This window comes from Equus asinus, chromosome 15 (genome assembly GCF_041296235.1).
Source record: "Equus asinus isolate D_3611 breed Donkey chromosome 15, EquAss-T2T_v2, whole genome shotgun sequence".
Lineage (NCBI taxonomy): Eukaryota > Metazoa > Chordata > Mammalia > Perissodactyla > Equidae > Equus > Equus asinus.
The window spans coordinates 15,212,475-15,240,238 of NC_091804.1; the positions used below are offsets into that span (position 1 = coordinate 15,212,475).

At 39.1% G+C, this 27,764-nt stretch overlaps 1 protein-coding gene across 2 annotated transcripts in view; it reads right to left on the bottom strand.

Annotated features, from left to right (window-relative positions):
* The window catches only part of PLCB1 (phospholipase C beta 1), a 667,363-nt gene that overhangs the window by 50,057 nt on the left and 589,542 nt on the right, over positions 1 to 27,764 (bottom strand). The window contains exon 32 of one of the 2 annotated variants that reach the window (XM_044748184.2): positions 23,690 to 23,807. The exons of the other annotated variant lie outside the window; for it this stretch is intronic. Coding sequence (XP_044604119.1) covers positions 23,709 to 23,807 — 99 coding nt within the window. The 3' untranslated portion in view covers positions 23,690 to 23,708. The remainder of the gene's footprint in view (positions 1 to 23,689; positions 23,808 to 27,764) is intronic. 2 annotated transcript variants of the gene reach the window in all.

Here is a 27,764-nt window from a genome sequence, read left to right on the forward strand (position 1 = left end):
GGACCTGCATCTATGCCTGAACCTGAGCCATGCCCAAGAAAACCCACACAGCAATCCTTTTGATCACAGATTTTCCTGATAATTTACTCCTTTGAAGTCATTTAGGCTTGAGGCTAATGCTGAGGAATTAGAGGCTTAAACAAGAAATGCATCTCCTGAGGATTTTTTTTCCCCAAGGTACAATCTTGTCCATCAACGTTATCAAACGAGCTGGCTGGGCTCCCTAGGAAGCTTTGTCATGGCACCGGTCAATTCACAGGTACAGAAGATACAATCCTAGTCCGGCAGAAATTCTCAACAGCCTTGGGGCATTTCAGATAGGGAATGACTTAATGAAGTTCTTGTATGTATTTAAGCCTGGCCCAATAAGAGACGACATATTCTTATTAGTGAGCCCATTCTCATGAGATGGGGAGAGATGATAGTAATGAGAGAAGATTGACGCTGAGTTGGATCAGGTCCCACTGCAAAATAATTTTTCGTTGTCTCAGCCATTCGCCTGCGAGAAGGTTCAGAAGATAATTGGCATTGCTGTCAAGAGGGTAAGTGAATTTCCTTGTTTCATATTGTCAAACCTTTGAGAGAACTTAATTTGGCTTTTGACAATGGGGAGGATAGTGGATTGTGGAGAGAAGTGAGCTTCAGGCAGTATCTTAAAAAAGTCATGAAAAGACACTGAGAAAACTGAGGGTTTGATGAAACCCTTTAGATTCATGTTAAAGGCTACCTCCAGCGTTTCTGGAACTTTCACCCTAGTTGACCATGAAATCCTAAAATGAAGGGAATCCTACAGCAATCACATCAGGGCACGAGCTTTGGATATACTTTCCCTTCCTCTGATTTCTTTTTCTAAAACCACACAGACTAGTCTCTATTAAAGTGATTTGTGACACTGCCACCTTCCCTCCTTTAGCTCAAGGGTTGTCAAAGTTCTGTAAAGAGCCAGAGAGTAAATATTTTAGACTTTGCAGGCTCTAGGGTCTCTGTCACAGCTACTCAATTTGGCTGTTGCCATGAGAAAACAATCACAGATAATACGTAAATGAATGAGCACGGTTGTGTTCAATGAAACCTTATTTAGGGACACTCCAATTTGAATTTCAAATAATTTTTTTGTGTTCTAAAATATTATTCTTCCTTTGATTGTTTTTCAATGAATTCAAAATGTAAAACACATTCTTAGCTCATGGGCTATGCAAAAACTGGCAGCAGGCTGGATTTGATCCCTGCTCTAGTTTAGAGCCATTCAAAAGAAATTTCTGTGATGGTGGAAAAGCTGTCTACTGGCATTGCCCAGTACTGCAGACACTAGCTTCACGGACTATTGAAATGTGGCCAGTGTGACGGAAAATTGTAATTTTTAATTTTAATTAATATAAATTGGAATCACCACTTGTGGCCAGTGGCTACCAAGTTGGACAGTGCAGTTCCATAATCTTCTTTCATAGCAACTTGACGAAACATTCTTATCTCTTGCCTGCATTATAATGAACAAAAAGACAGCCCTTCTACTTGCTGCTTAAACTATATAGTTAGTGCTCCTTCTGCAGAGATCACAGTTGATGTCTTGGTTTCAATTCCATAGCAAACACTGGCAACACACACAGCACATGCAAATACCCATAGGGCACATGTGCACGCCCACACACAAACACAATGCAACTCTTCACTGGAATGCCCTCACTGCCAAATTCAGTGAACAAATAATCATGGAAAGAAAATTATGCCTATAAATAAGGACCTTTTCCTCTTAATCAATGTCTGCCACGCAAACACAATATTGGACAATGAAAGTTTGGTATAATACGAATTTAAACTTTTTTGTTGGTTTCCTCAATTATCTTTTACAAAATCCTACACTTGTTTAGATGTAGCTTACAATAATGACCTTGCAAAACTGACCCAATGGATGTCATCTTCTAAAATATGCAAAGTGATCGTTTCTAAGTCAATGACAGTGCACGAACTCCAGGTCATCTCAAATCAAATCTCAGAGCATCTATGGGCAGCGCCTTATGTTGATCTCACAGGTCAAGGCCAGAGTAACTGGCCAGTAAAAGACAAAGGCATAAAACCATTAACACTTAAATGGTTTTGGTAACAAGCATCATTTAGTACACAAATAAAGTCCTACTCATTAAAAACTAACTCAATTATATGCTTCATCTTGTTAAGCCTATTTATGGTGAAATTTCTTGTATCATCACTGGTAGGGGTGATTTAGGCTTAACTAAGGAAATTCTAGAGTGAGAGATGGCTGATAGTTGTTTATCCTTGGTAAAACAAAATAATAGGAAAGAAGCATAAATGAATGGTGGGAAACAAACAAACAAACAAACAAAAGACTTGCCCCTGCAATCTTAATGCTGTGTTCAGAATAACCCCAGGAAGAGAAGTTCCTTGAAAGCTCTTCAAGGCTCCACCTGAGGCCTTTTCTTTCTCTTGTTATATCTTTCCCTTTGGAACCTCGTTGACACTCATGCCTTCCTTTCCTTTATATATATATATGTATGGTTCACAAATCTTTTACCTCCAGCTAAGACTTCTCTCAGTTCCACACTGGTATGTTCACCATCTACACGACTTCTCTACTTAGATGCCTCAAAGCATCTAAATCACACCATGTCCGACACCGCCCTCATGGTTCCTTCCCATCACTCCCGGTTTGCCTGTCTTCTGCAGTTCTCTAGGCCAATGATAGGTGCAAACATCTGCCTAGTTGCACAAACTACAAATCCACGTAATTCCTTGACTCTCCCCTTTCCCTATACCTACAGTGCACCCAGCACCAAGTCCCAGCTCTCACATCCTTCTACCTCCCTCTGTCTCCATTGTCACAAACCAAGTCCACGCTGCCAATGTCTCTTGCCTGCACTGATATAATGGCCCTAACTAATCTTTTGCATCCTGCTTTCCCTTGCCACCTTCCAATTTGTTCCCCACGTCAATCAATAGAAATCTTTCAAAACCTAAATCTAGTCATATCGCTGCCTTCACCCAGGGTTAAGTATTATTAGGATAAAAAGCAAAATTGCTAATGCGGCAACCAAGGCTGTATGGGTTTCACTCTTGTCTGCCTTTCTTTCCCCATTTTATATTTTCTTCCTTGCTCTCTGTGCCCTATGTACCACCACCTTTCAGTTCCTTGAACACACTATGGTCCTTCCTACCATAGGGTCTTTGCATGTACTATTTTCTCTCTCTAGAAGGATTTCCCTCTATCCATACACTCCTTACTCCACTAGACCCCACATAATTTATTTGGTTAATTCCTACTTGGCTTTAGCTCTCAGTTCAAGCATTACTTGCTTCAATAAGTCCTGCCTGATCTTTACCCTTCTAAACCTACCCCATCGAGAACAGTCTGGGTTTTTCTGTAATAAGTTCTTCCTGGAACCGTGTTTTTTGCCTTCAGAGAAGGTGTCTCAGTTTGTAGCTTCATATTCCTCTATGTGATCATTTGTTTTCTGCCTAACTCTCTCACTTCTCTGTAAGTTCCACTAGAGCAAGGACCGTGTCTGCTTTTACAAACCATGGTTTCCCCAGAACCTGGCATGGTTCTGGCACAATAAATACATTCAAGACATGTTTGAACGATAAATGAGTACAACAACGGGCATCTGGGGAGAGTGTGAGTATATGGAGGCATCTGGGGATGAGAAAGTATATCACGCCAATCTTGCTTTAAAGCCCAAGCTATTCCAGGGCTATTTCTCCTCTATGGCTAGTTTTGACCTATGGACTCTGTGGCCCAATGCCAACTAATAGACTGGCTATTATGGGATGTGTATTGTGTGTGGTTTACCAACTTACTCCTTTCTGCCTCCACGTTACTTTTCTATTCTTATTTTCCCCTTATCTCATTTCCCCCAGTTATTCTCTAATGATTTTTATCTTTCTATTCTGCATGCTCTATTGTCATTTGTGTTCCATCTTCTTGGGAACCAACCTACCTTTAAATAAATAACATTAATAATTATAATTATTAATCCCAATCCTTACTGTACTGCTAAAGCTGTGAAGTCCAAGTTGAGAACCAATTCCAGCAGCTATGTGACAATCTAGTAGCCAGCTCGATACACAAGCCTCATTGTCTTAGTGTTATTATTATTGTTTGTCCTTGAGGCTACATGCAGTTTCTCTCACAAACTCTTTCTCATTCACTCCCTGCTGTCCCTGAATTTCCCTGAATTTCAGGGCATGCGATAAAATTAAGGTAAATGAAGTAGAGACAGGGCCCATTCAGATTCTAGCATCCCAATGAAAATAACAGACAGTGAAATCATATAGCTGGTTATGTAAACCCGTGCTGTGATGTCTTTGGGTTTACCTTGAAAACACTATTCTAGGAGCAGGTAACTGTCCCGGGGTCTGTACTTGGTACATCAACACTGTTTCCCAAGGTCCCCTCGCAGAGCTATATTTGCATCCATCTGACATTGATTCATGTAGCCAGATGGCAAAGGACGGAGCTGGATCACTCAACACATTGTGTGACCTACTAACAGCTCCAACAATGTATAGTTTAATACTAAATAAAAATATTCTGCCTTTGAGTTAAAAAATGCAGTTTGGTTTGTTGGTTATCTTACATATGTCATGAACAGTCTGAAAGCTGGATGCATCAATTCCAAAAAGCAAGGAGATAGGATGCTAAGCAGATTCCCCAAGGCTGGGAGACAAGATGAGTGTGGGTGTCATTGCCAAGCCAGTAGGGTGCTGATGAAAGCCACTGAGAACCAGGAGTCCACATTTAGGCACCTAAAGAACAAAATGTCAAAATGTTGTGATGACCTTATGATGTGGTCAGAAGTGTCTCACGGTATTTAGAATGTTCAAGATCCTCAAGGGCCTTCTGTGCTAAGAGAGATGGTAGAGACTAAATGCGTTCCTGTGTAAACAGCCTTCCTGTCTTGAGCCTGTTCTCGTTTGGAAACAGGGTATGAATCAAAACAATATAAACTGAATCAGAGCGTCCCACAGAAGCAAAGATGCACTTAGGGCCTGTGCCCCCAGTCAAGACGTAATTGGTTCAGAATGGGCTTGCTCAAAACTGACCATAAACGTGTCAAACCAAATATTAATATTTCAGTATGATATAGAACTGGGTAAAGTGTACATTAATTGATTAGGCAGACAATGTAATACTGTAGCAGGGAATATTATAGAAACAGCTCTGCTCTCCCCACTTAATGTTATTGCAACAGATAAAAGATAGAAGTGTCATTTCATCAATCAGTCTTGGAATTCAGAAGGGTTTTCCAAACTGGAGTTTTCAATGCCATTTCTGAGGAAGTGTTTAGGTAGATGCAGGATCATTGTTTTTTTTGTTTGTTTGTTTTTTGAGGAAGATTAGCCGTGAGCTAACTACTGCCAGTCCTCCTCTTTTTGCTGAGGAAGCCTGGCCCTGAGCTAACATCCGGGCCTATCTTCCTCTACTTTATATGTGGGACACCTACCACAGCATGGCGTGCCAAGTGGTGCCATGTCCGCACCCGGGATCTGAACCGGTGAACCCAGGGCCTCCGAGAAGCGGAACGTGTGCACTTAACCGCTGCGCCACCGGGCTGCCCCATGGATCATTGCTTAAGAAACTGATCAAGCGACTTATGTTTTCCTGCCTTTTAATTTGCTTTCTGGTGGAAACTCTGACCTTGATGCAGTAATTGGCTTCGTGTCCTAAAGCTTTTCTTACCTGTGATATTCTCATCCTTTAATCCTCATGCTGTCTTTAAGCATCACTGAAGAATTACTGAAGAGAAAACCCAGAATCCTGCCACTTGCTCTTAAGGAAATTGGTCTCCAAATCACTCCAGTGTTGACTTTACTCTGACTTTTTAGGTCCCTGCTCGTAACAACTGGATATCAGTGCAGTCCCAGTATGAGGTTCCTGGCTGCCTTCCTGTTCACTCTGCACCCCTTGTATCTAGCACAATGCCTCCACACACAGTAGATACTCAATAAATACTTGTGGAATGAATGAGTGAAGTGAACGGCTCTTTGAACTTTATTGTTTCCCAAATTAAAAAAAAACACACACGCCCACACACACATACATATACACAGTAACTTTCTATTGCCCAAATATTTAGGCAAAAAATATTAATTCACTCCATACATTTTCATTGAGTATCTATATGCCAGCTGCTTGGGGTGAGAATAAACAAAGGGATGTGGCCCCTGTGTGGAGGTGAAACAGGCAATATACAAGTAACGATATGAATAGGACATTTTCAGAATGAAAGGTGCTGTGAATAAAATAGAAAAAGGAGATAGAGCCTATTCTGTAGTAAGCAGGTCTCTGTGTGGAGATGACATCTGAAGCAAGAACTGAAGAAGAAGAAATCAGCCACAGGGAAATCTGGAGGACCAGTGGTCTAGCAGCAGAAACAGAAAAAGCGCAGGCCTGTTTGGAGGCACAAAGGAAGCTGGGGTAGCTGGAGCATGGTGCCCAAGGGGCTGGGCAGTAGCAGGTTGGAGAGGACACAGGGCCATGTAGAAGCCTGCTGAGAAGGGAGGACTTTGTTCTACACCTTCTGATAAACCCACAGAAGATTTAAGCAAGGTAGTGGCTTGATCTGAATGAGTTTATTTTCCACTTTCTATATGTCATTATGGTGAATCATGTCACATAATGAAAAGTGCTAAAGATGCTACCATAAGAAAATATTCCATCTGTTAAAGTTATACTCAGCGCACCGATACATCATGACTACTCTCTTTCTTCTTCTTTTTTTTAAAATAAACTGTTTCTTAAATATTGAGTAGATATAAAAGAAGGTAAAATATTCATAAGATGTAAAGAACATTGAAGCAATAAACACCCACTGACCAGTTTACAAAACACTAGGCTTCAAGTCCCCGTCATGCCTCTCCTTGATCCCATCTTCTCCCTGACGCCTCAGAAGGAATGGCAGTCTTGATGTTTTTGGCTGGTCATTCCCACAGTTAAAAAAAGTTAGTTGAGGGGCTGGCCCGGTGGCATAGTGGTTGAGTTCGTGCACTCCGCTTTGGCGGCCTGGAGTTCACGGTTTCGATTCTGGGTGCGGACCTACACACTGCTTGTCGAGCCATGCCATGGTGGCGTCCAACATACAAAATAGGGGGAAATTGGCACAGATGTTAGCTCAAGGACAGTCTTCCTCAAGCAAAAAGAGGAAGATTGGTAACAGATGTTAGCTCAGGGCTAGTCTTCCTCACACACACAAAAAGAAAATTAGTTGACCATGTTTGTATCCCTAAACAATATATTGATCCACTTTGCAGGCTTTTAAACTTATAGAATTGGAATCACAATTATGTATTCTCCTGCCACTGGTTTTTTCATGAAATGCTGGGGTGCTGACATTTATCCAGGTCATTGTGTGTAGCTATAAGTCATATTTATTTTGTTGCTGTATAATCTCTGTTTGTTTAAGTATGTATTAAAACTTCTTCATTCTACTCTTGAAGTACAGTTGGGTTAGTTCCAATTTTTTGCTAGTTCAAGGAGTATTGCATGAACGTTCTTGCACGACTCTCCTGATGTATACACACATGAATGTCTCTAGGGAGTTTCTATCTTGGTGAGAAGGTACTTGGTCCTAGGAAATGCACATCTTTGACTTTACTAGATGATCTCAAGTTGTTTTCCAGGGTGTTTGTACTAATTTATACTCCCACCAGCAGTTTACAATTGTCCAAATGCATCATATCCTTGCAGATCACTTGATTCATTTGACTTAAAAATTTTCTCAATCGGATAGCATACAATAATATAACATTATGGTTTAAATTTGCATTTCCTTGATTACTGATGAAGTTTAGCCTATTTATATGAATTGACCATTTGTGCTTCTGCATATAAGAAGCACCTGATTAAGTTCCTGCACATTTTTCTATTGTTTGTCTTCTTCTTAATCTATAAGAATTTCATTTATATTAATGGATACCAGCAGTTATCTGTCTTTTCACTTTTTAAAAGTGTATTTTGATGAAGAGAACATCTCACTTTTAATTTAGACCAAATTGTCAATATTTCCTTTTATGTATTGTTGTTTTTTTATATTGGTAAAAAAATCTTTCCCTTTCCCAAATTTACAAAGGTATTCTACATTATCTTCTAAAGATTTGTAGTATTATATTTCACATTTAATTCTTCAAACCACCTGAATTTGATTTTTGTGTATGATATGAGGTAGGAATCCAATTTCATCTTTTTCCGTATTGATAACCAATAGTCCTGACAGCATTTATCAAAAAGCCGACGTTTATCCACCGATTTCCAGTGCCAACTTTATCATAAATGAGGTTTTCTCTCGCTTGCTCGCTTACACACACACACCAGTAAAGTTTCTAATTGTGTTGTGTTATCCAAATCTTCTATACTTTGGTGATTTTCTTGGTGGGGAGGTCTGCTTGATACATCAATTACTGAAAGAAGTGTGTTGAATATTTTCTACTATAGAGAGAAATTCAAAATATTTTTGCTTTACATGTTGTGAGAGTACATTATTATCTGCATATAAGTTTAAAATTGTTATATTCTCTTCAAAAGCTGAACATTTTATTACTACATAGCAGCTCTTTGTTTTTGCCTTAAAATCAATTTTATTTGATATGAACATACTAAAGCAGCCTTCTTTGGGTTAGTTTTTAGTAGGCGTATTTTTTCTTTTCCTTTTATAAACCCTTCTGCTCCACATATGTACTTATTAAGCAGCATATCACTTAATTAAAAAAAATAAGCTGACAATCTTTGATACTTGTAAATAGAACATTTTGACATAAGTTGTAATTATTGATCCTAACAGATTCATTTTTTTTCCATCTTATTTTGTGCTTTCTTTTGGATTCCTTTTTCTAATCTCGTATTTTTTTTCCTCTGCAATTTATGAAGTTATACACTCTTTTTATTGTCTTAGTGGCACTAGATATTTTAATATTTATCAGTCTAGGGTTAATCAATATCTTCACCCTCTTGGTGAACAAGACAAGGACTTAGATTAGTTTAATACCAACGACCCCTTCTTGTTTTATTGTTTATATGGTATTGTTTTATATTTTAGTTCTAATTTAACCCCATAAAACATTATTATTATTTTATATAGTCAATGCTCATTTAGGTTTATCTACCTATTTATAATTTTTTGATCTTTGTCCAGACTTTCCATCTGGGATCATTTTTCCTCTGACTAGCATACAGATTTATGATTTCCCTTAGTGAAGATCTGCTGGTGACAAACACTCAGCCCTCCCTACCACACCCTCCCCCCAGCCCCAATCTCCTGCCAACCTGGGCTGGGCTGAAAACATCTTTATTGCTTTCATTCTTAAGTGATACTTTCTCTGGGTGTAAAAGTATAGATTGGCAAATATTTTCTTTCAACCCATTGAAGATATTATCCCATTGTCTTCTTGCTTCCACTGTTATTGCTGAGAAATAAATTTTATGTCTAATTGTCATTTCTCTAAAAGTAATTTCTCTTTAGCTGCTTTTAAAATATTTGCTTTGTTCTTGGTCTTCTGAAATTTCCATGTGATACATCTAGATATGATATTGTTTAAAATGTATCTTGCTTGGGATTCCTAAATCTTTGAATTTGTGTCTTCCATCAGTTCTGAAACATAACCTCTTCAAATATTCTTCTGTCCTCATGCTTACTCACTTCTTACTCTATCCTTCATGCTTTTTAATCTCCCTACCATATTTTCCATCTCTTTGACACTCTGCTATATCGTGGGTGATATTATAGATCACTTTTTAAATTTACTAATTCTTTCTCTGTTGCTGGAATGCTGCATTGAATTTTAAATGTAATTATATTTTCATTTATAGAAAATCACTCTGTTTTCAAATATGCTTCATCATTTTTTATAGTCAGTTGCTCTTTACATGTATGGTCAATCATAAAAGTACGTGTTCAACATTCTGTTTCTTATAATTCCAAAATAATGTTTTCATAGGGCTTATTCTGCTATGTTTTGTTTCCACTAGTTCTCACTCATGGACTTCCTTTATATTCATTGTAATTGCTTTGAGGAGCTGATATTTCTTAGAATTTTTTCTGTATTAACAGTTTAAGGGCTGGTTTGAACATGGGCTCCTTTATAAACAAACTGATTAATTATGCCAGGAGCCCAGAGGATTTCCAGGATGAGACAGATTTAAACTAAATCTTGAGTCTGTCAGGTGGTACGTATTCAGGCTTCAAACCCACATGAGGCCAGCTTGCACTCAAGAATTCTCAGGGGAAATTTTTTCTTCTCTATGCAACGACAAGTTTGACACGAGCAATTTTCTTGTAATTCCTTGCAATGATGGGTTTACTTTTTATTCATGCATTCTCTGAGGTTGTGTGGCCCTTCGAGGTCCCAGGTTTATGTGGTGGGTCTCTTATTAGACTCCTCACTTTGGCTTCATTTTCTGTTCTCTCACTGCCCGCACATCATGAAAAATCTACATACAATGTCAACGCAGCAGATACTTTCTAGGTGAAAGCTTTGCCCTTCTGCCTACCTCTTTGGGTGCCAGCTTTCCCTTGTACCTTGTCCTGTGAGCATTTCTTAATTTCTTTTTCATTCACTGATGCATTTCAACATATCTTAAAAGTTGTATAGAGTCTTTGTTTTTGTTGGGAACTCAGGTCTCTCCAGTTTGCTTTTTTGTTGTTTTCATCTCTTAGATCATATCAGCAACAGATGTGGGATTTAAGATGGCTGAGGGAAACAGGTGACTTCAGGATGGCTTCAGAATCACTGTAATTCTACTAAAAACCAATCAAGTTTCAAGGGATCATTAACAGAAATGCAATGATATCAAGGAACCATAATGACTCCTTTTAGCCTGAATTGGATTTTTTTAAAGCTAGAAATACACAGAAAAAGGGCACTTGAAGGAAGTGGATCCAGATGAATAGTTAGAGAAAAGCTTAAAATTTCAAACAATCTCCCATTTGAAGCTAATGTTTAGCACTAATGGAGTCTTTTACATTAAAATTCAGAATATTTTTGATCACCCAGGTAATACATGGATACATAATTTCAAGAAACACATACAAACAAACAACACAGATAGCTGTAAAGCATTTGTTGACCACCTCCTAATCTTAGGCCCCTCCCTCAAGTTAACCATGATTTAAAAGCTTGGTGTGTAAATGTCCAGAACTTCTCTATTCATTCTTATTCATATTCATGCACATATACAGACAGAAACATAGAGTTTGGTTTGCATTTTAGAAAAATATCTAGGTGGTGTTTTGCATGTCGAGCATGTTTTTGTTCTACTCTCTTGCTTAATAATCCAGATATACAATTATCCATTAAATCATTTTAGAATTGCGAAGACTGCTTCCTTCCCTTCACACTTCCAGAGTTTCTGTAGAGAAGCTTGATTCTTTTCTGACTTTCAATTTGTGACCTGTAGTTTCTTTCTGGAAATACTTAGAAATTTCTCTTTGTTTTTGGTGTTCCAAAATTCCCAGCTTTGGGCTTTAATGTGGATCTTTTCTTTCTTGTTGCTGGACTCAATTTGGCCCTTTAGTCTGGTAACTAATGTTTTTGAGTCTGATAAATGTTTCTTCTCATATTTCTTTGAGAATTTGTTGCCCTCAGTTTCCTCTTTCTGGTGCCCCTCGTAGTTGGGGTCCCATGCTCTGGGCACTTAGCTTGCTTGCTTCTTTTTTCTGTGAAATTAGTTACCTCCCTTCCATTTGTCTTCTGTCTTCTAATCATTTATTGATTTCCTATACACTTATCTCCTGTTTTGTATTTTTTGCCTCTGTTTTTTTTCTTCACTATCATTTTATGAGAAACAATTTAGATATCACTTCTAGGAATCTGTCTCACAGAAATACACAAGACTCCCTAAGAACATTTATACAGAGGTTATGCAAATATGCGTTCTATATTTTATGGTTTTTGTTATTTTATATTATATATAGTTATATGTATATACATTATATATATAAGAGGGAGAGATTGATTATTGATGGTACAGAGGAAAATTGTTGACTTTTAAGATTTAAATTGCATCTAGCACCTAATGAAATTCTTTTTTATTACATGTTTTCGACAGTTTTATGAACAGCAGATAAATTTTTAATATTCAAATATTTATAGGTCTTTATTTCTTTTCTTGTGCTACATTTTAACTCACTAAGATGAAACATGGTTGGGAGAAGACACTGGTTCGCGGTGAGGTTGGGAGAACAAACAAGGAAGCTGGAGACTAGATTTCTGGCCTGGTCGTACCACTACCTGTAAGTGGACTTCTCTGGGCGTGTTTTCACATCTGCCAGATGAAGGTGCCATTAGGTTTATTTCAAAACCCTTTGCATCTCTTACTGTCTATATAATTTTCTAAAAATCTCTACCTTAGGTTTGCCAGGGTTAGCAATGGCTCTTTTATCTCACCTTTATATGATTATAAACTTAACTTGCCCATGGCTCATTAACACATTTTTGTGTGAATAATGAAAATAGCAGAGCATAACATTAGAATCTGAACACAAGACGTTGCCAGAAGTCCAGTGGAAAAATACCCTATTAAATAAGGGAGGATAAATCTGGGGAAATGCCATTCCTGGACACCAGAGGTAGTGAAAGAAAGCCCTCAAGGCTATGCAATCAATTTTTCAGTTAATATGCATCCCTCCCCCTTTAACTGTATATAAATTGACAGCAGCTGAAAACGAATAAAGGAAGGAATACAGGGGAAAGGAGACTGGAACAAACACTGCAATAGAGCAGAAATTACATTTACCTGACCTCTACACAATAGAGAAGGGAAACATGTGATCTGAAATCAAAGGGGCTGGATTTTTAAAATAATGGACATCATACCGGGGTAGTTAGAGTGGAGATAGCTGTGCAACAAGACACATTGAGATGTGCTTGTTTGAGAATATTTTTGCTGGTGTTACAGTAGAAGGATGTGTGTAATAATGTATGTGTGTTTTGAAAAAAAATTAATAGATTAACAAATTTAAGAGGTAGATAATGCACATGGTACAAAATTCGAAGAGGACAAGAGGCTATTCAGGGACCCCCACCCCCTCCCTGTACTGTATTATAATACGGTTTTACTGATAATAAGCTTCTAAGTACCAGTACAGGCTTCTTTAGATTAGAGAAATGTATCACAATGGTGAGTAAATTTGCCTTTTAAATATGTTTACATGTATACCTAAGTATACATTTTTTAAAATGCAAGTACGTATTAGGATGGATGGATGGATGGACAGATGGAAGGATGGAGTGCAACTTTCAAATCCACTGCCCTCCAATTTCAAGAGATCAAAGATGTTAAAAAGAAAACCTATTTCCTATTCTACTTTCCAACAAGTGAGTGACTACTATAATTCTAAGATTAGAAATCTAGGTGTTAAAATAGTTGTCAATGGGCAGTCTCTAGGTTTTCCAGCTAAATTAGCTTTAATTTTTAGAAAGAATGTTCCTAAAGGCCAGAACCCTGGTCAAAATAATGACGGGAGTGCAACGCAGTTGATTGCCACTCTGAGTGTCTTTGCTCTTCCTCTTGGGCTGTTGGAAAATCTCATGTAATAGCTTTTTTCACAGTTTGGTTTGCCAGTAGGACTTAAATACTGAGGAATTACAGAAATGTAAGTGATCATGATAAAACTCTGACCAATACACCAAACAATATGTTAGACACAAAACTGAAAGATAAATAAAAGAAAATTTCCAGAACTCTGCACTGGGCCCCAGTTCTAGCAGTCATCTCAGGACCTAGAGGAGACCTGCAGGTCACCTGGAAAGCTCTGCTGACTTTGTGCCCTTGCAGGGGCATGCATTCACCTCTGAACACATCTCTAGGATAAATCTATTGAACTATCCCCAGAAAAGTGGCTGTCCAGAGCCAGTCTAATTAATCTGTCTATGGGGAATATTTTATTTTACAGCTGATCATATTAGAAGGATATTCTGAGCTCCCATGTTTGAAGCAGACATTAAAAAAAAGCAAATTTCTGGTTATAGTTCAATGGAATTGAGCATAATTTTCAGGCATGAAACAGTAAATATTTCTTCTCCTAAAAACCTGAGTTTAAAGGCTTTGACTAAAAATCTTGCCGAAGCATTAGATAAGAGTTCCATCTGGTAGAGAAAATTATAAGAGAAAACAGGAAAAGGCTGGCTCCACCTAGGCAGTGTGCCTTTTGTTCCCGGGTGACCCAACCTTCAGGAAGCTGTTTGTTATTCATCTCATTACAAACATCTCTCTGTCACAGCAGGTGTTGGGTCAGGAGAGGACATGGTGTCCAGGAAACCTGCAATCACGTTAGAAAACTCCCAGGTGACCCATTCTCTTTCAATTGACTCCGAGTGGCTGGCACTGCCTACCTCAGCCCCTGAGCTGCCTGCCCATGAAATGGTTGTCATTTAAGTCACAGCGGAAACACTTCCTCAATCCACTCTCCCTGGAGGTGTAGGAACTACACTTCTAATGACAGAAAGGGAGGCTGTCCTAGCCTTTCTAACTATTAAAGGAAAGAGACAATTTCCTTAGAGTTGCTTCAGAGTTCCCTCCCCATAGGATTGGCTTTAGAAGTTTCTTGCATGAACCACTCTCTTTGGGTAAAGTTCAGTCCTTTGAAGTTGTCCTTTCCATTTTCAGCTCACCAAAATTGTGGCTAAGTCCATCACAGAACTCAGTGTGTCTTTAAATGGGGGAGGAGAGAAGGAGGCAGGCTCAGACCCACAAGGCTTCCCTCTATATCCTCACAGGGCTCTGCTGTGAAGGGGCTGGTCTAGATTTCTCCCTGGATTAAAGACTGGTGGACATTTGGAGTGACTGATGCTTGGTAGCCATTGCTTAAGCCCATGGTCTGGGCCAACTGACCTGAGGGAGCCTCTTTGTCTTCTTCTTAGGCTTCCACTAGCCCCATCAATACTACCATTTCCCATCACTAGGGCACACAGGAACTTTCCTGTCCCTTCTAAGACACACAGGGTATGGGGAACCATGAGCTCTGTCCAAAATCCTCCAGATTTTGGCCTGGAGAGTAGAAGACAAAGAGTTACATACATGTCCCACCTCCTGCTCTATTCTCTCGCCCCTTCTTCTTCCCACAATACCCAGGGTTGCAAGGGGTGGACTTTCTTCTTCCTCTATGTCATATCATTAGTTCTGTCACCATTGGGCTTATAATATAAGACTATATTATATAATAAGACTAAATTATAATAAGACTATAATAGATCTTCAGGCCTGGCTTCCGTGTTAAAAAAAGCTAAAGAATTTGGAGAAATCCCTTCCTCTCTTGCAGTGTCTATTTTCCAAGATTTCTGCCCTACTAACGAAGACCTTCTTTAGGGGGTCCCATCCTTTTCTTTCCAGGATCTATGACTCAGCCTTGAGGCAGGAGGGGGTGGGGGATTGGGGGGAGGGTAGGGAGGCAGGGGATGCTTAAGGAGAAAACAAGATATATCAGTTTCTTACGTGCAAAATATTTTCACTGCTACACAAGGCAGAGTGAATTCTAATTACAGGATGGTAAATGTGCAAGTCTCTGGGTCTGTAGATGCTGTAGTGTAGCAGCAATGCAGGCCTTGTGCCTTTCTGGATCAGCTCTGAAGCTCACCATGTAAGTTGCATAAGTACTATTGTTAATGTACTAAATAGCAAGAGAAAACAACCTAACGTCTAAGCTCGTCTAGGGAAACTTTTTATTGTTCTTGGTAGTTTATGCTGTGTAGTCACGAGGATATTATTCTTCCACTGAATATTGATTTATCAGAGGGAAAAACAACCCTGCCAACTATTAAGCATGTGAAATCTCTTTTTCCCCGGCAATCACTTTAATTAGTAATGTCATGATATACTAGATTGGACCATAAATTAGAAGTACTCATTAACCTCTTCCCAACTGTATTTCCTCTTATTTTCTCCATTCTCCTCTGCCCATCCTCACCCCCGGCCCCCCGCCATTACTATTCCCTTAAAGTCTGAATTTCCGGAAGAGTGTTAGACAAGCTGACTCCTCTACTTGCCTCCTGTTCATCCCACTCTTATCTGGCTCCCATTCCCACCTTTCCATTGACCCCTCACTAATATCAAGGACACCAATGACCTCCTGGTTACTAAAGTCAAAGGACATCTTTCTGTACCACTCTGTTGCTTTAGACACTGTGGGTAATTCCCTTCATATTGATGCCTTTTTTCCTTCTTGGTTTCTCTGACTTTCTTGGTTTTCCCCTCACCTCACAGGTTGTACCCTTTCAGTCTCGTTCAGGCTTTTTCTCTTCTACCAGAGCTCTTAAAATTAAGAGTTATCTAGAACTCAGTCCTGGGATCCCTTCTCTTTTCTCTCTATATGTCAAAGATTTTACCCATCCTATGCTTAAATTCAATCTAGATTCACGATTCTATTTTTGTGCATGTCAGTTTCACCTAGGGAAAGGGTAAAAACTTCAAATCACTTACTCTTTTCTGCTTGAATTCCTTCTTCAATAATCACTCGCATAATAGCCTCATAAAATGTTATGATGATAAACGAAATCATAAATGAACAGAGTTTTAATCAGAAAACAAGATGTGCTGTGGTGTAAATTTGAAGTGAAAGACCTGGGCAGGAAATTGAGGGCTGTCCTTTATTCTCCATGTTATCTCAGACAAGTCACTTTAACTGCCTGGGTTTCAGATTTTAGAGACCAGAGGTGTAACCCAATTGTAGTTTTCATAAAAGGTAGAATGTGAATCCTGCCAAATGGCACTTCATTTTCAAAGTCTGAGCAACTCCTTACTTGTTTGGAAGTGGTATAAAAGACCAACATTGGAGAGAAATGATTCCTACAGAAAATAAAACTGAATCCCAAACCTGTTTACCCCAGATTTTATTCTATTTCATTTATTGTCGCTTAAAACTTTTAGTAGGGAAAAAAGTGGCCCCAGTAAACAAATGAGGCAAGTGTTAGCTTCACATTAGCTGTGGGGAGATATTAGCAGTGGGAGAGACGTTCTGTTACAGCTGAGGCAATTTTCAGGTAGAAGACACTGCTGAGTGCATTAGAACAATGTTGTCAGCTACCCTTATCTTATAGGGGACTTTTCATTGCCGCCACCCCCACAATTTACACCCAAGGCCTGAGAGTTCATAGGTCAGCAAGGCAGTATAGTTCCTTTCTGGTGGAGGAAAAATAGAAAAAAAAGTTTAAAAATTAATAAATTATATTCTAGAAGAAAGTTTTGTTTTGTTTATAAAAGATGGGTAATAATGTTTTTGACTATGGTGATTTGCAATGGGAACTCTGCATAAATCGTGGGAAAACCCTATGCCATAAAACAGTAAGGTTTGTGCCAGGGGTGCACTGGTAAGTGTTTAATAGGTGGCTCTCCTAGAAAAAAAGAGCCTGATTTGTAGCAGTTGTTGGTTTCCACGGTGTACATATTCTTACCATGGCCCATTTTAAGCTACCAGAGTAATAATCTTGAACAAATCATTGGGAAGAGGTGCACAGTAGGACCTTTCTGTAGCCACCACACAGACACAATAGATGTAAATTACCTAGACAGCACAGACAAGAGTGAAATGTCCTAAATAAGTAGCAAATGGTGAGTTTTGGGTACATGTTACCTTTGTTCTGTAATAATTTGTTTAATTGTAAGTTTATATAATTTACTTTTTAATAATGGCTGTGTTTAACGATTGTCTCACAAAATCCCTGAAAAATTTTTAAAATGGGCTCTTGTGAACTATGTATGACCAGGTCCAGCTCACCATTGGTTTGTTCTCCAAGAATAAAGTAAAAATTAATATTAATATTTGCTTAAGCACTATTTAATCACATTCGCATTCTGTGAGGTGAACACCTTGCTGTAGGTGTCTTTCATACTTGTTAATTTTCTAGAACTCTATGTTATCTATCAATAGGTAAATCAAAAGCTGTACTTAAAATAATCAGATGCTAGATCAATATATAATCGTTTTCTGTACATTTGTGTGATTGAATGTGGGATATATATCTCCTTCTCAGAAAAAAACCCAGAGAAAATATATTTGCTTATTGACTGACATGTTATGGGCTGAATTTTATAACTCCCCCCCGCCCCAATTCTTATGTTGAAGCCCGAACCCCTAATGTAACTGTATTTGGAGATAGGGCCTTTCAGGAGGTAATTAATGCTAAATGAGGTCATGGTGCTTAGGCCCTAATCTGACAGAACCAGTGTTTTTATAAGAAGAGCTCTCTCTTCCTGCTCCAGCGCAGGTCAAACATTATGTGAGGACACAGCAGGAAGGCACCGTCTGCACATCTGCAAGCTGAGGAGAGAGGCCTCACAGAAACCAACCCTGCTGACACCTTGATCTTGGACTTCAGACTGCAGAACTGTGAGAAAATAATTTTCTGTTGTATAGGCCACCCTGTCTGTGACATATTGTTATGGTTTCGCAAGCTGACTAATACAACATGTAAATAATGAAACAACATGCAATTCCACAGTAGTAATGATACTCAACCTCAGGCCTTGTCACACCGTCATGAGGAATTCTTTCCTGTCTGCTCCTCTGCTTGATAAAGTTCTACTTAATGCCACCTCTAGGAAGCTATCCCTAGTGTCCTCAAGTATACGTTAGTCCTTCCTCCCTTGTAAACAGCTCTGTTAACGGATAATAATAATGATCATCGTGTTTTGTCCCAACTCAAATCCTTCGTAGAAAGGTAGATTACACATTAGAAATTAAGATTCAGCATGCTATCTCTCTGTGCTGTCCATGTGCTAGCCACTAGCCACATGTGGCTGTTTACAGTCAGATTTAAACAAAAATCAAAAATTCAGTTCCTCAGTTGCATCAGTCACATTTCACATATTTAATAGCCACCTGTGGCTCGTGGCTACGGCATTGGCCTCTCAGACAGGGAGCATTTCCGTCCCTGCAGGAAGTTCTATTGGACAGAGCTGCAGTAGACTGTGTGCCGTTTGAGCTGGGGGGTGAGGTTGCATCTTTTTTGCATCATTTTATTTTCCCAGCACCTAGCCTAGTGCCTGCTATACAGTCGGTGTTCAATAAGTGTTAGTTGAATTAACAAAAGAAAAAATTAACATTATTTATCTAGTTGTAACTACTTAAGGCGTTCATGGTTCCCACAGACCACAGAAATAAATACACATATGTAAATTTATTTTTATTATCGACAAGTAAAAAACTCAAAATGAGAAATTTTCATTTGCCCTGGGATGAGAACACCAACATGCACCATTGAGATATAATTATAGAATTCATCTTTCAGGGGTTAATATAGCAATCTATAGTCGTTAATTCGGGAGCACAATATTGATTCTAATTTATTTTTTCTAGGTCATCTCTGCTCCATTGTTCTATAAGTGACCTATGGACTCATTAAATCTTTCAGCATATTTATGCAACCTTATTTAACGAGTCTTGCAACACCTTGAATTCTCTGGATCTCATACTTATTATTTTAGCGGCAAACTTCTGAGTTTAATTAATCGCATTCTTCATGGACTCAAAGGAGATCATAAAAAGGTCACCCAGTTGTGTATTGCTTTCAGGCAGCATCTTTGTCACCACATTTAAAGATCTTCAAAGAGACAGACGATGACCCTCGGGAATCTATTAGGTATTTAGATATTCTTACCCTTGGGGACTTTCCTTTTTTCTTACTTAAATCTTTCATCATTTAGCCCAAAGCAGTTTCCCTCACTCTCACTCTGGAGCAAGAGGAGAACAAGGTCATCAGTCATGTGCTCTAGAGAAGCTCCTACCTGTGCTAAGACTGAGACTTAAATACAATCTAAAAGGAGATGTTTCTCTTCCAAGATGTTCCTTTAGATTTCCCAGTAACCTCAGGCATAAATACTAGGGCTGAGCAAATATTATTTGAATGAATATATGAAAACCATAAAGACAATTGCTTAACAAATAAAAATAGGCCCTGGTGCAAAGCCCAGTGTGCACTCTAACTCCTTTCTCATATAATTCAGGGCACAACTTTCCAAGTAGGAGAAGTTGGTGTTAGTTAACAAGGATGCTGTTCTAGGGCTTGGGGAAGAGAAGGATTTAGGAGGGGAGGGTGCAGAGAGAAGAGAGGGGGAAGAAGATCTCATAGGAAACAAATTCATGTAACCTCTGATTTGAACTCAGCACCTACACATATAAGCTAGATGGCTTGTGAGTAGAGAAGACGAGAGGGAGGAGCAAAGTATACGTTGGGGGGAGGTGAGACATTCTCCTTCAATCCCAATGCTGTGAACCGCCAGCAGTTGTGGACAGAGAAGCTTGTGTCAAAATCCTTTTAACCCCCTCTTGCAGGCCACAACATGTCCCAGGGTCTCCCTAGCTGCTTGACGTTGCTTTCTCCGTGGATGTGATGAACACAGAAAACAGCTGCTTGCCTTGCATGACAGGAGGTGCTGCCGACCTCGGCTTCCTGGAGGTGAGTCTTGTTTGCACAGGGCTGGAAGTTTCCTAACATCTAGTCCCGGGAGATGTTCTTCTCCAAGACGTTTGTTAAAAATGAGTGATTCTGAGAAACTTGAATATACTGCCTACGATGTTTAATTCCTCTAGCTGTCGTGATCAGTTTGGGGGCTAAATAGCTGGCAAGCTTTGTTTGTGGTCTTGTGGAGGCTGGGGTATGCCGCCAGCAAATGAAACAGCGTTTGGTATATGTGACTAGTGTCCATCCCTTCTAACCACTCAGAGATCTGCTTCCTTCAAAGGCTGTGGTACCAATCAAAGGCGTCCTTCAATGGTAGTCTCTCCATTTTACAGATGAGTACACTGAGGTTCAGATGATATGCCCTTATTGCTTGCCTGTCCATGAAATGTGAGAAAGAGATATCACCCCCCCGACAGCTAGAACATAAAATCATGCCTTCAGATATTTACTGAGAAAGATGAAGGACACAGTACATGGGGTCTCCAAGGTTTGGCACTTCTTGTATGAGCTTAGCAAAGTTCATTAACCTTTTTGAACCCTAATTTCTTCAACCACACAATGGTGAGAATAAGAAGACATGTGATGTGTTTTGGAAGTGCTTGGGAACATAGCAAGTGCTCAATAAATGCTAGTTGTTATAGTTTTTATTATTTAAGTGTTAGAAAAAAATGTTAATGGTCTTGAATTGCTCTTTATTATTTCAAAGCATGTAATAACTGCATTTTTTGCTCTTTTGTGTTCCCTATTGAAATTGGCATAGCCTAGAATAAACACTTGGTATAAATTTATAATTTTCCAATGCTGTGTCATGGGAATTTTTAGAAATTGGTCATTCTATAGTTATTTTATATAAAGGTTCATACGTACTCAAAATGAGCAAATATCCTTTTTTTTGTTGTTTTTAATCTTGTTCTATAGTAATTTGCATTTATTAAAAATTAGACGTTACCAGAGTTAAAAGTATGACTAACCTGTTCATCTTCACCTATTAATCTCTAGCTGATAACAAGGAATATATTTTTCCTTGATGAAAGTTTGTGTTCACGAATTTAAAAATGTGAAATTTCAAGTATTTATGTAATGAATATTCTTGGGATTAATCTTATAGTAAAAAGTCATTCTTTTCTGGCAAATTTACTTTTTAATCATTTTGTTTTCAGCTGTAGTCTATTAATGGAGATGTTTAAGGTAAGGAAGAAACATTTGGGAAAATATCGAATTTGGTACAAAAATGGACTTTCCATATACTGCTATAAAAGAATAACTTTTTGTTCTTTTTCAAACACAAAATAATGTAATTTTTTTTCTGTTTTAGCAATGAGATCTATTTTTCCATGGAAAGTGTGAAATTGGTTTATTTTTATGTTGCCTTTTATATGTGGAATGCTAAAGGGACAAAACTAACTAAGAGATTAAAGATTTTTTCACGTCCAGGTATTTTGGGAATAGCTATCTCTTTTGAAAACAAATATTTTTGTTAAGCAGGAAGCTCAGTTGACATTCTGAAGGGAATACAAGTTGTGAACCAGCCATCACAAGCCTGATAGCGCACAGCAACCAAAATATAACATTTACGTCGCTATTGCATTTGTTTAAAAAACAAAAACCCAAGTCATGTGTTCTGAGCTCCACTGTCATTTACCTCCTCTGAGAGAATTCAATATTCTACTGCAGTATTAAATGTTTCCGAATAACTCTCAAAATTACCAGGACAGCAACAATAAATGCAAAAGCAAAAAAACCCAACGATGCTTATAATTGATGACTTAAAAGATAGCCTAAACATTTACGGCCAAACGAAGACATTTCCAAGGTCTCCCTAAAGCCTTCGTGGAGAAGTCAGTAGGACTTGCCCCTCCTCTGCCCTGCCTTCCCATGTGGGCGTTATCAGAAGGCCACCACAGGAACGAGATCGTCACTGTTGGGAGGACATGGACAGAATTCATAGCCAGGCTGTGGCTTTGCTCTCAAACGGCATTCTCTGCCTCTCTCTTTCTAGTATCACAGTCAGTAGTAGAAAATAAAAAGATATCAAAGGGTCAGGCTCATGATTAGGCCAAAAAATTTAAATGCAACAAAACACCACGCAGGCAGCTTAGAGCATCTCCTTCCAGGTGCTACAGTCAGGAGGTAGGAATGTACTAGACCCCTGCTGGTCAAATGTGGTCCATAGAAAAGTGGTAGCAAGGGCATCTCATGGTAACTAGTTAGAAATGCAGATCCCAGGTCCCACCCAGACCCCCTGAGTCAGAATCTGCGTTTTCAGACTCTTCAGGTAATTCATATGTTCATTAAAATGTGAAAAGCATTGAGCTATAGAATCATTGTATGTGGCAATTGACGTAGAGAAAGAGGAAGAACTTACATCTCTTTCTCAGTAAAGTTGTTTTCACTACTCTTTTGACATGTTTCTAAAGTGTACTGCTTCACAGACCAACAAGTGCTTGAAGACAAAAACACTCTAAGCCTCACTGTAGAACTCTGTTTTCAATACATCAGAATAGAAGTTTGCTTTCTTTATAATCACGATAATGCCTCTTTTCTCCCTGAAACGCATACCTATTTGAAATAGCTTAGGCCAGTTTTCTTATTAGCAAAAGGAATACAATAGATTTCATGATGCATCTCCTTCAGCAAGTTGAAGTCCTTTCTAATTTTCAAACTTCATTTTACTCCAACCAGTAGCCCCTGGCCCAAGCATCCCTATTAGTGAGATATTTTCAAGAGCTCTTAATTCTAGAGAATCAGGAAATCCTGAGCTATCCCCTTAACTCAATATACCATGTGGGAATACAATGACTTCTGCTGGATTTTTAAAAGGAGGGATGTGATGAGTGGAGTGGGTTGAGAAGACTCCCTGAGAGTTCATTTAATCCATTGGGTTTTAAGATAATACTGTAGGAAACCAGTGCTGTGTGAAGTAGGAACTTAAAAAATGTTTCAAAAGTGGAAATAATAGTGTGAGTGTAAGAGAGAAGGGTCAAGGTCTAAAAGGAAGCCAATTTTGCAAATAGAGAAACAAAAAGAAGAAAGGAGAAGAAGACAATATGGAAGAATGGAATTTATGTCAGGAAGAGAGAGAACAATGATGAAGAAATAAATACCAGAAGAAGACAGATAAAGATGAGGAGCACATCATGGATGTGGCTGGGAAATACAGCAGGAAAAAGATGGGAATGTAGAGAAAGGGAGGATGAAGAACAAAGGAGCAAGTCCACGATGCCTGTGAACCAGATGGCCACATGCCACCCTTCTCTCAAAAGCGACCCCTCCCATCCAGTCCTACCTGGCCGGAAGGATGGTAGTCACCACTTGAGAGCTTGAGGGTTGGGGGGAGTAAAGTTGGGGGACACAGAGGGATCCTCATGGCAAGTTTCCGACAAGAATGAGGAGGAACCGTCCCCCTGTGTGGAAAAAAAGGGAGGCTGTCATTTTCGTGGCATTGAAATTGATTTCTAAGTCATCTGTTGTTTCAAATTGTTTGTCTGGGAGCTCTCTTGAAGTGCCTTCTAGAATGGAGATTTAAAACCTCCCACTCCTTTGTCTATTCCAACACTTCCTACCACAAATGCAATAGGATTGGAAATTGAATTCTCCTTGGTTCTTTCCTACCCTTTGTAGGAATAAGATGTTAAATGTGATCACAGCTATTACTTTTAAGAAATTCTCCACAAAACCCCACTACTGTCACGAAACCCAAGAAAAGATTGTATTGAATTACTGACAGCAGATGAACAAAGCAGCCCAATGAGTTGGGGCGTAACGGCTACACTTTTCTCTCTCAAAGAGAGAGAGCTATTTTTTAATACATGAAGTTAACTTTGTTAGCCCTCTATAGAAGTCATTCATTCCAAAAATATTGGTATTGAGCACCAATTATGTGCCAGGCATTGTTCTTGGGTGTCTAGAACTCAAGAGCATCAGTGAGCAAAATAGTCAAAGCCCCTGTTCTCATGGAACTTACATTCTAATGGGGAGGGACCAAAACTGAATGACACATTTAAGAAAGAAGTAAATGACCTAATGAGAGAAGGTGATAAATGCTATGAAAAACAGAAAGTAGAGCAGAATAAAAGGGAGAGGAGATGCCAGGGATGGGAGAGTGGTGGAGGGGGGTTGCAAATTTCAATAGAGTGATCATGGAAGGCCTCTTTGAGAAGACAGATTAGAGCAAAGACTTGAAAGACAGGAGGGAGTTGCCCAAGCAGACACTTGGGAGGCAAGCATTCTGGGCAGAGGAAATAGTCCATGCAACCGCCCAAGGTGGGATTGGCCTGGCTTGTTGGGACCCAGCAAAGAGCCCAGGGTGGCCTGAGCAGAGAGTAGGTCAAAGAGGAAATGAAGAGGAGATCAGCAAAGTAGGGCCAGATCACGTTGGACCTTGCAGACTTTTATTCTGAGAGAGATGGGGACTGTGAAAGGGTTTTGAACAGAGGAGTGACCTGATTTCTGTTCTAAAAGGCTGCTGTTTTGGGAATAGATTGTGAGCGGGCACACGTGGCAGCAGGAAGATCAGTTAGGAGTTGGTTTAGAAATCCAGGTGAGAGATGGTGGTGGCTTTGGCTCCCGTGGTTGTGCTGCAGTTGGCACCTTTACAAGTATAAACATGTCCTAACTGCTTTACAATATTTTGCAAGTCATAGGGTTTTTTGATTTCACCGAAAACAAAGACCCAATAATAAATTTGAGAATTGCAATAGCTTTTTGTGTATTTCCCAAAACCCAAGAACTACTTTAAAAGATAATAATGTGTAAGGTTCAAAGAAAAAGGAAAGAAATCCTTTTCAAACTAGAAGACAACATATTTCCTTTTGTCTACATGTCACCAAAAACACATACACGATGCTAGCTACTATCCTAGACATGATTTTCCATATGCTAGCATAATTAGCTAGGGCAAAATCCATTTTGATGCCAAAATGGTTAAACATGCTAAACTTCCCCTCAGTTGTATGAAGTTGTTTGTGTTTGAGTATATGTGAAAGTACGTGTGGGTGTGTGATGGTCACAGAGGGCAGGGAGTGGAGGATCCATCCAACAGAATTCAATCCAGGAATGTGATGAACTGTTTACTAGTCTATCACAAACATTAGCACCTACCTCAATTGCTAAAACTCTTTGAAATATGAAATTCTTTAGAATATGATAATATTATTTGAGCCTTGGTTTCAGCTACAAATTCAAAGACCTCTTTGTCAAATTCAAAGATCATCCTTAGCAAATGATTCTAATAAATTCAGAAGACTTGTGTCAATTGATTTTTGTTGACAGAAAATGTTTAAGCAGGACTCCAAGTGGTAGATTTGTCACATTAATTTGGCCTCAGGTGTAGGATATGGAACATAGAGAATGTGACTCCTGCTCTTAGAAACTGCTTTCCTAGTTTGAAGTGAAACTTCCTTCATCATCTTTTCAGCCCAGTGGCCAGGCACTTGCCACAGGTAAATATTTCTCTTGGTTTGAGTTTGGCCATTCTTCCCCTTAAAATGTTGAAGGCCATTGGAAGATCAGGTAGTGGTTTCCTGAGATCAATTAAATTTTTACATTCTTTACTTTTAAAAGTGTTTAGGATGTGTGTGTTTGACTATTTTCATTATTCTGGTTATAACAAAGCAGGGCTTTAAAAACAAACTAGAGATACACTGGGAATAAAACATCTACAGTCGGCCCTCCATATCTGTGGGTTCCGCATCTGTAGATTCGACCAACTGTGTATGGGAAGGCCTATGATGGCTGTGTCTGTTCTGAAAACGTACAGACTTTTTTTCTTGCCGTTATTCCCTAAACAATACAGTATAACAACTATTTACATAGCATCTACATTGTATGAGGTATTATAAGTAATCTAGAGATGATTTAAAGTATATGGGAGGATGTGCAAAGGTTATACTTAAATACAACACCATTTTATATAAGGGACTTGAGTATCTGCGGATTTTTGTATCTGTGAGGGTCCTGGAACCAATCCCCACAGATACTGAGGGACAACGGTAATTAGTATTGGCAAAATTCATATAAATGGTGCACAGTGACAGGCACACAGAGTAGAAGCAGAAGTAGAAGTAAAGGTTTTGTGGGCCATGAGTGGTTGTATGGCCTTTTTTGTTTATGGTAGGTGGGCAGACGAACGTCAATGGGATTAAAGACTATCTCATCCTATTCCTGACATTAAACTCAGTGCTTCCTGGGAAGACTCTGAACCCCATCAACACATACACTCTCTACTCCAGCAGGTGGTGGGTATTTGAGTATTCTCCTTGAATCCCCTCCCTCCCATCCAATACACCCATCACCATACTCCCACATTTTCTTATCCTTTGGAAAGGAAAATAAGGACAAAGGAAGGAGAAAGAAAATTAGTAGGGTAGAGAAAAAGGGGAGGAATCAATGGCATTTATGTGAATCTCAGTTGCAATTTTGTTTAAATCTCAAACTCAGCTGCCTTACAGGGGTCAACAGATAACAGAAATCCATGAAGCAGCCTGGGCAATGCCACACAAGCCTAAGTGGCAGCCTCTTCTCAGCTTTAGAGATTTGTTTACATGTTGGCTCACTGAAATCATATAATCTAATTTTTAAAGGGAAATTAATTTTTTTAAATAAGAAAATTTCTGAATTTTAAATAATGGTGTGATGGTTTTGTAATGTGCCAGCTTGGCTAGGCTGAACTACATTTCCCAGAGTTTCCTTTCTGTATGTTTCCAGTTAGGGTGGGTTACAAGGGAGTCTCTCCCAAGAGGTGGAGAGCTCATGAGGGAGGTAGCAGCAGCCATTTTGTAAGACACATGCATTGTTGTTGATCCGTTGACTGGTAATTGTAATGGCTGGTTAGGTTATTTGGACTATCCTTCCCAATGAAAACAACTAAAAAAGTGGGATTTGATATTAAAACTATCTTCTTTAAAGAACCGAGGAATCACAAAAATTTGAAAAATGCTTAGGCCTAAGCGCAGAGGTATCAAACCTAGATGAGTAATAAGCAGGGAAGTGGCATCTGTCCTAAGGGGCTTTTGCTAATGCTGGAAAATTTGAATTCATCTTTTGACAGGCTTGTAGGGTGAGCAAACCTCAAAGCCTGTGGTCTGCTCAGAATGAGGAACCTCACAGGAAACTTTCCCTACAATAAGCCAGGCATGTAAATTGTAGATTTGAAAATAAACCAAATAGAACTTCTAGAATTAAATAAAATACAAAGCTAAAATAAAAAACCCAGTGGAAGACTACAAGAGCAGTGTAAACAAAGATTCAGTGAATTAGAAAAAGTGTCGGTGGGGCCGGACCTGTGGCAAAGTGGTTAAGTTTGCATGCTCTGCTTTGGTGGCCCAGGATTTGGCCGGTTTGGATCCTGGGTTCAGACTTAG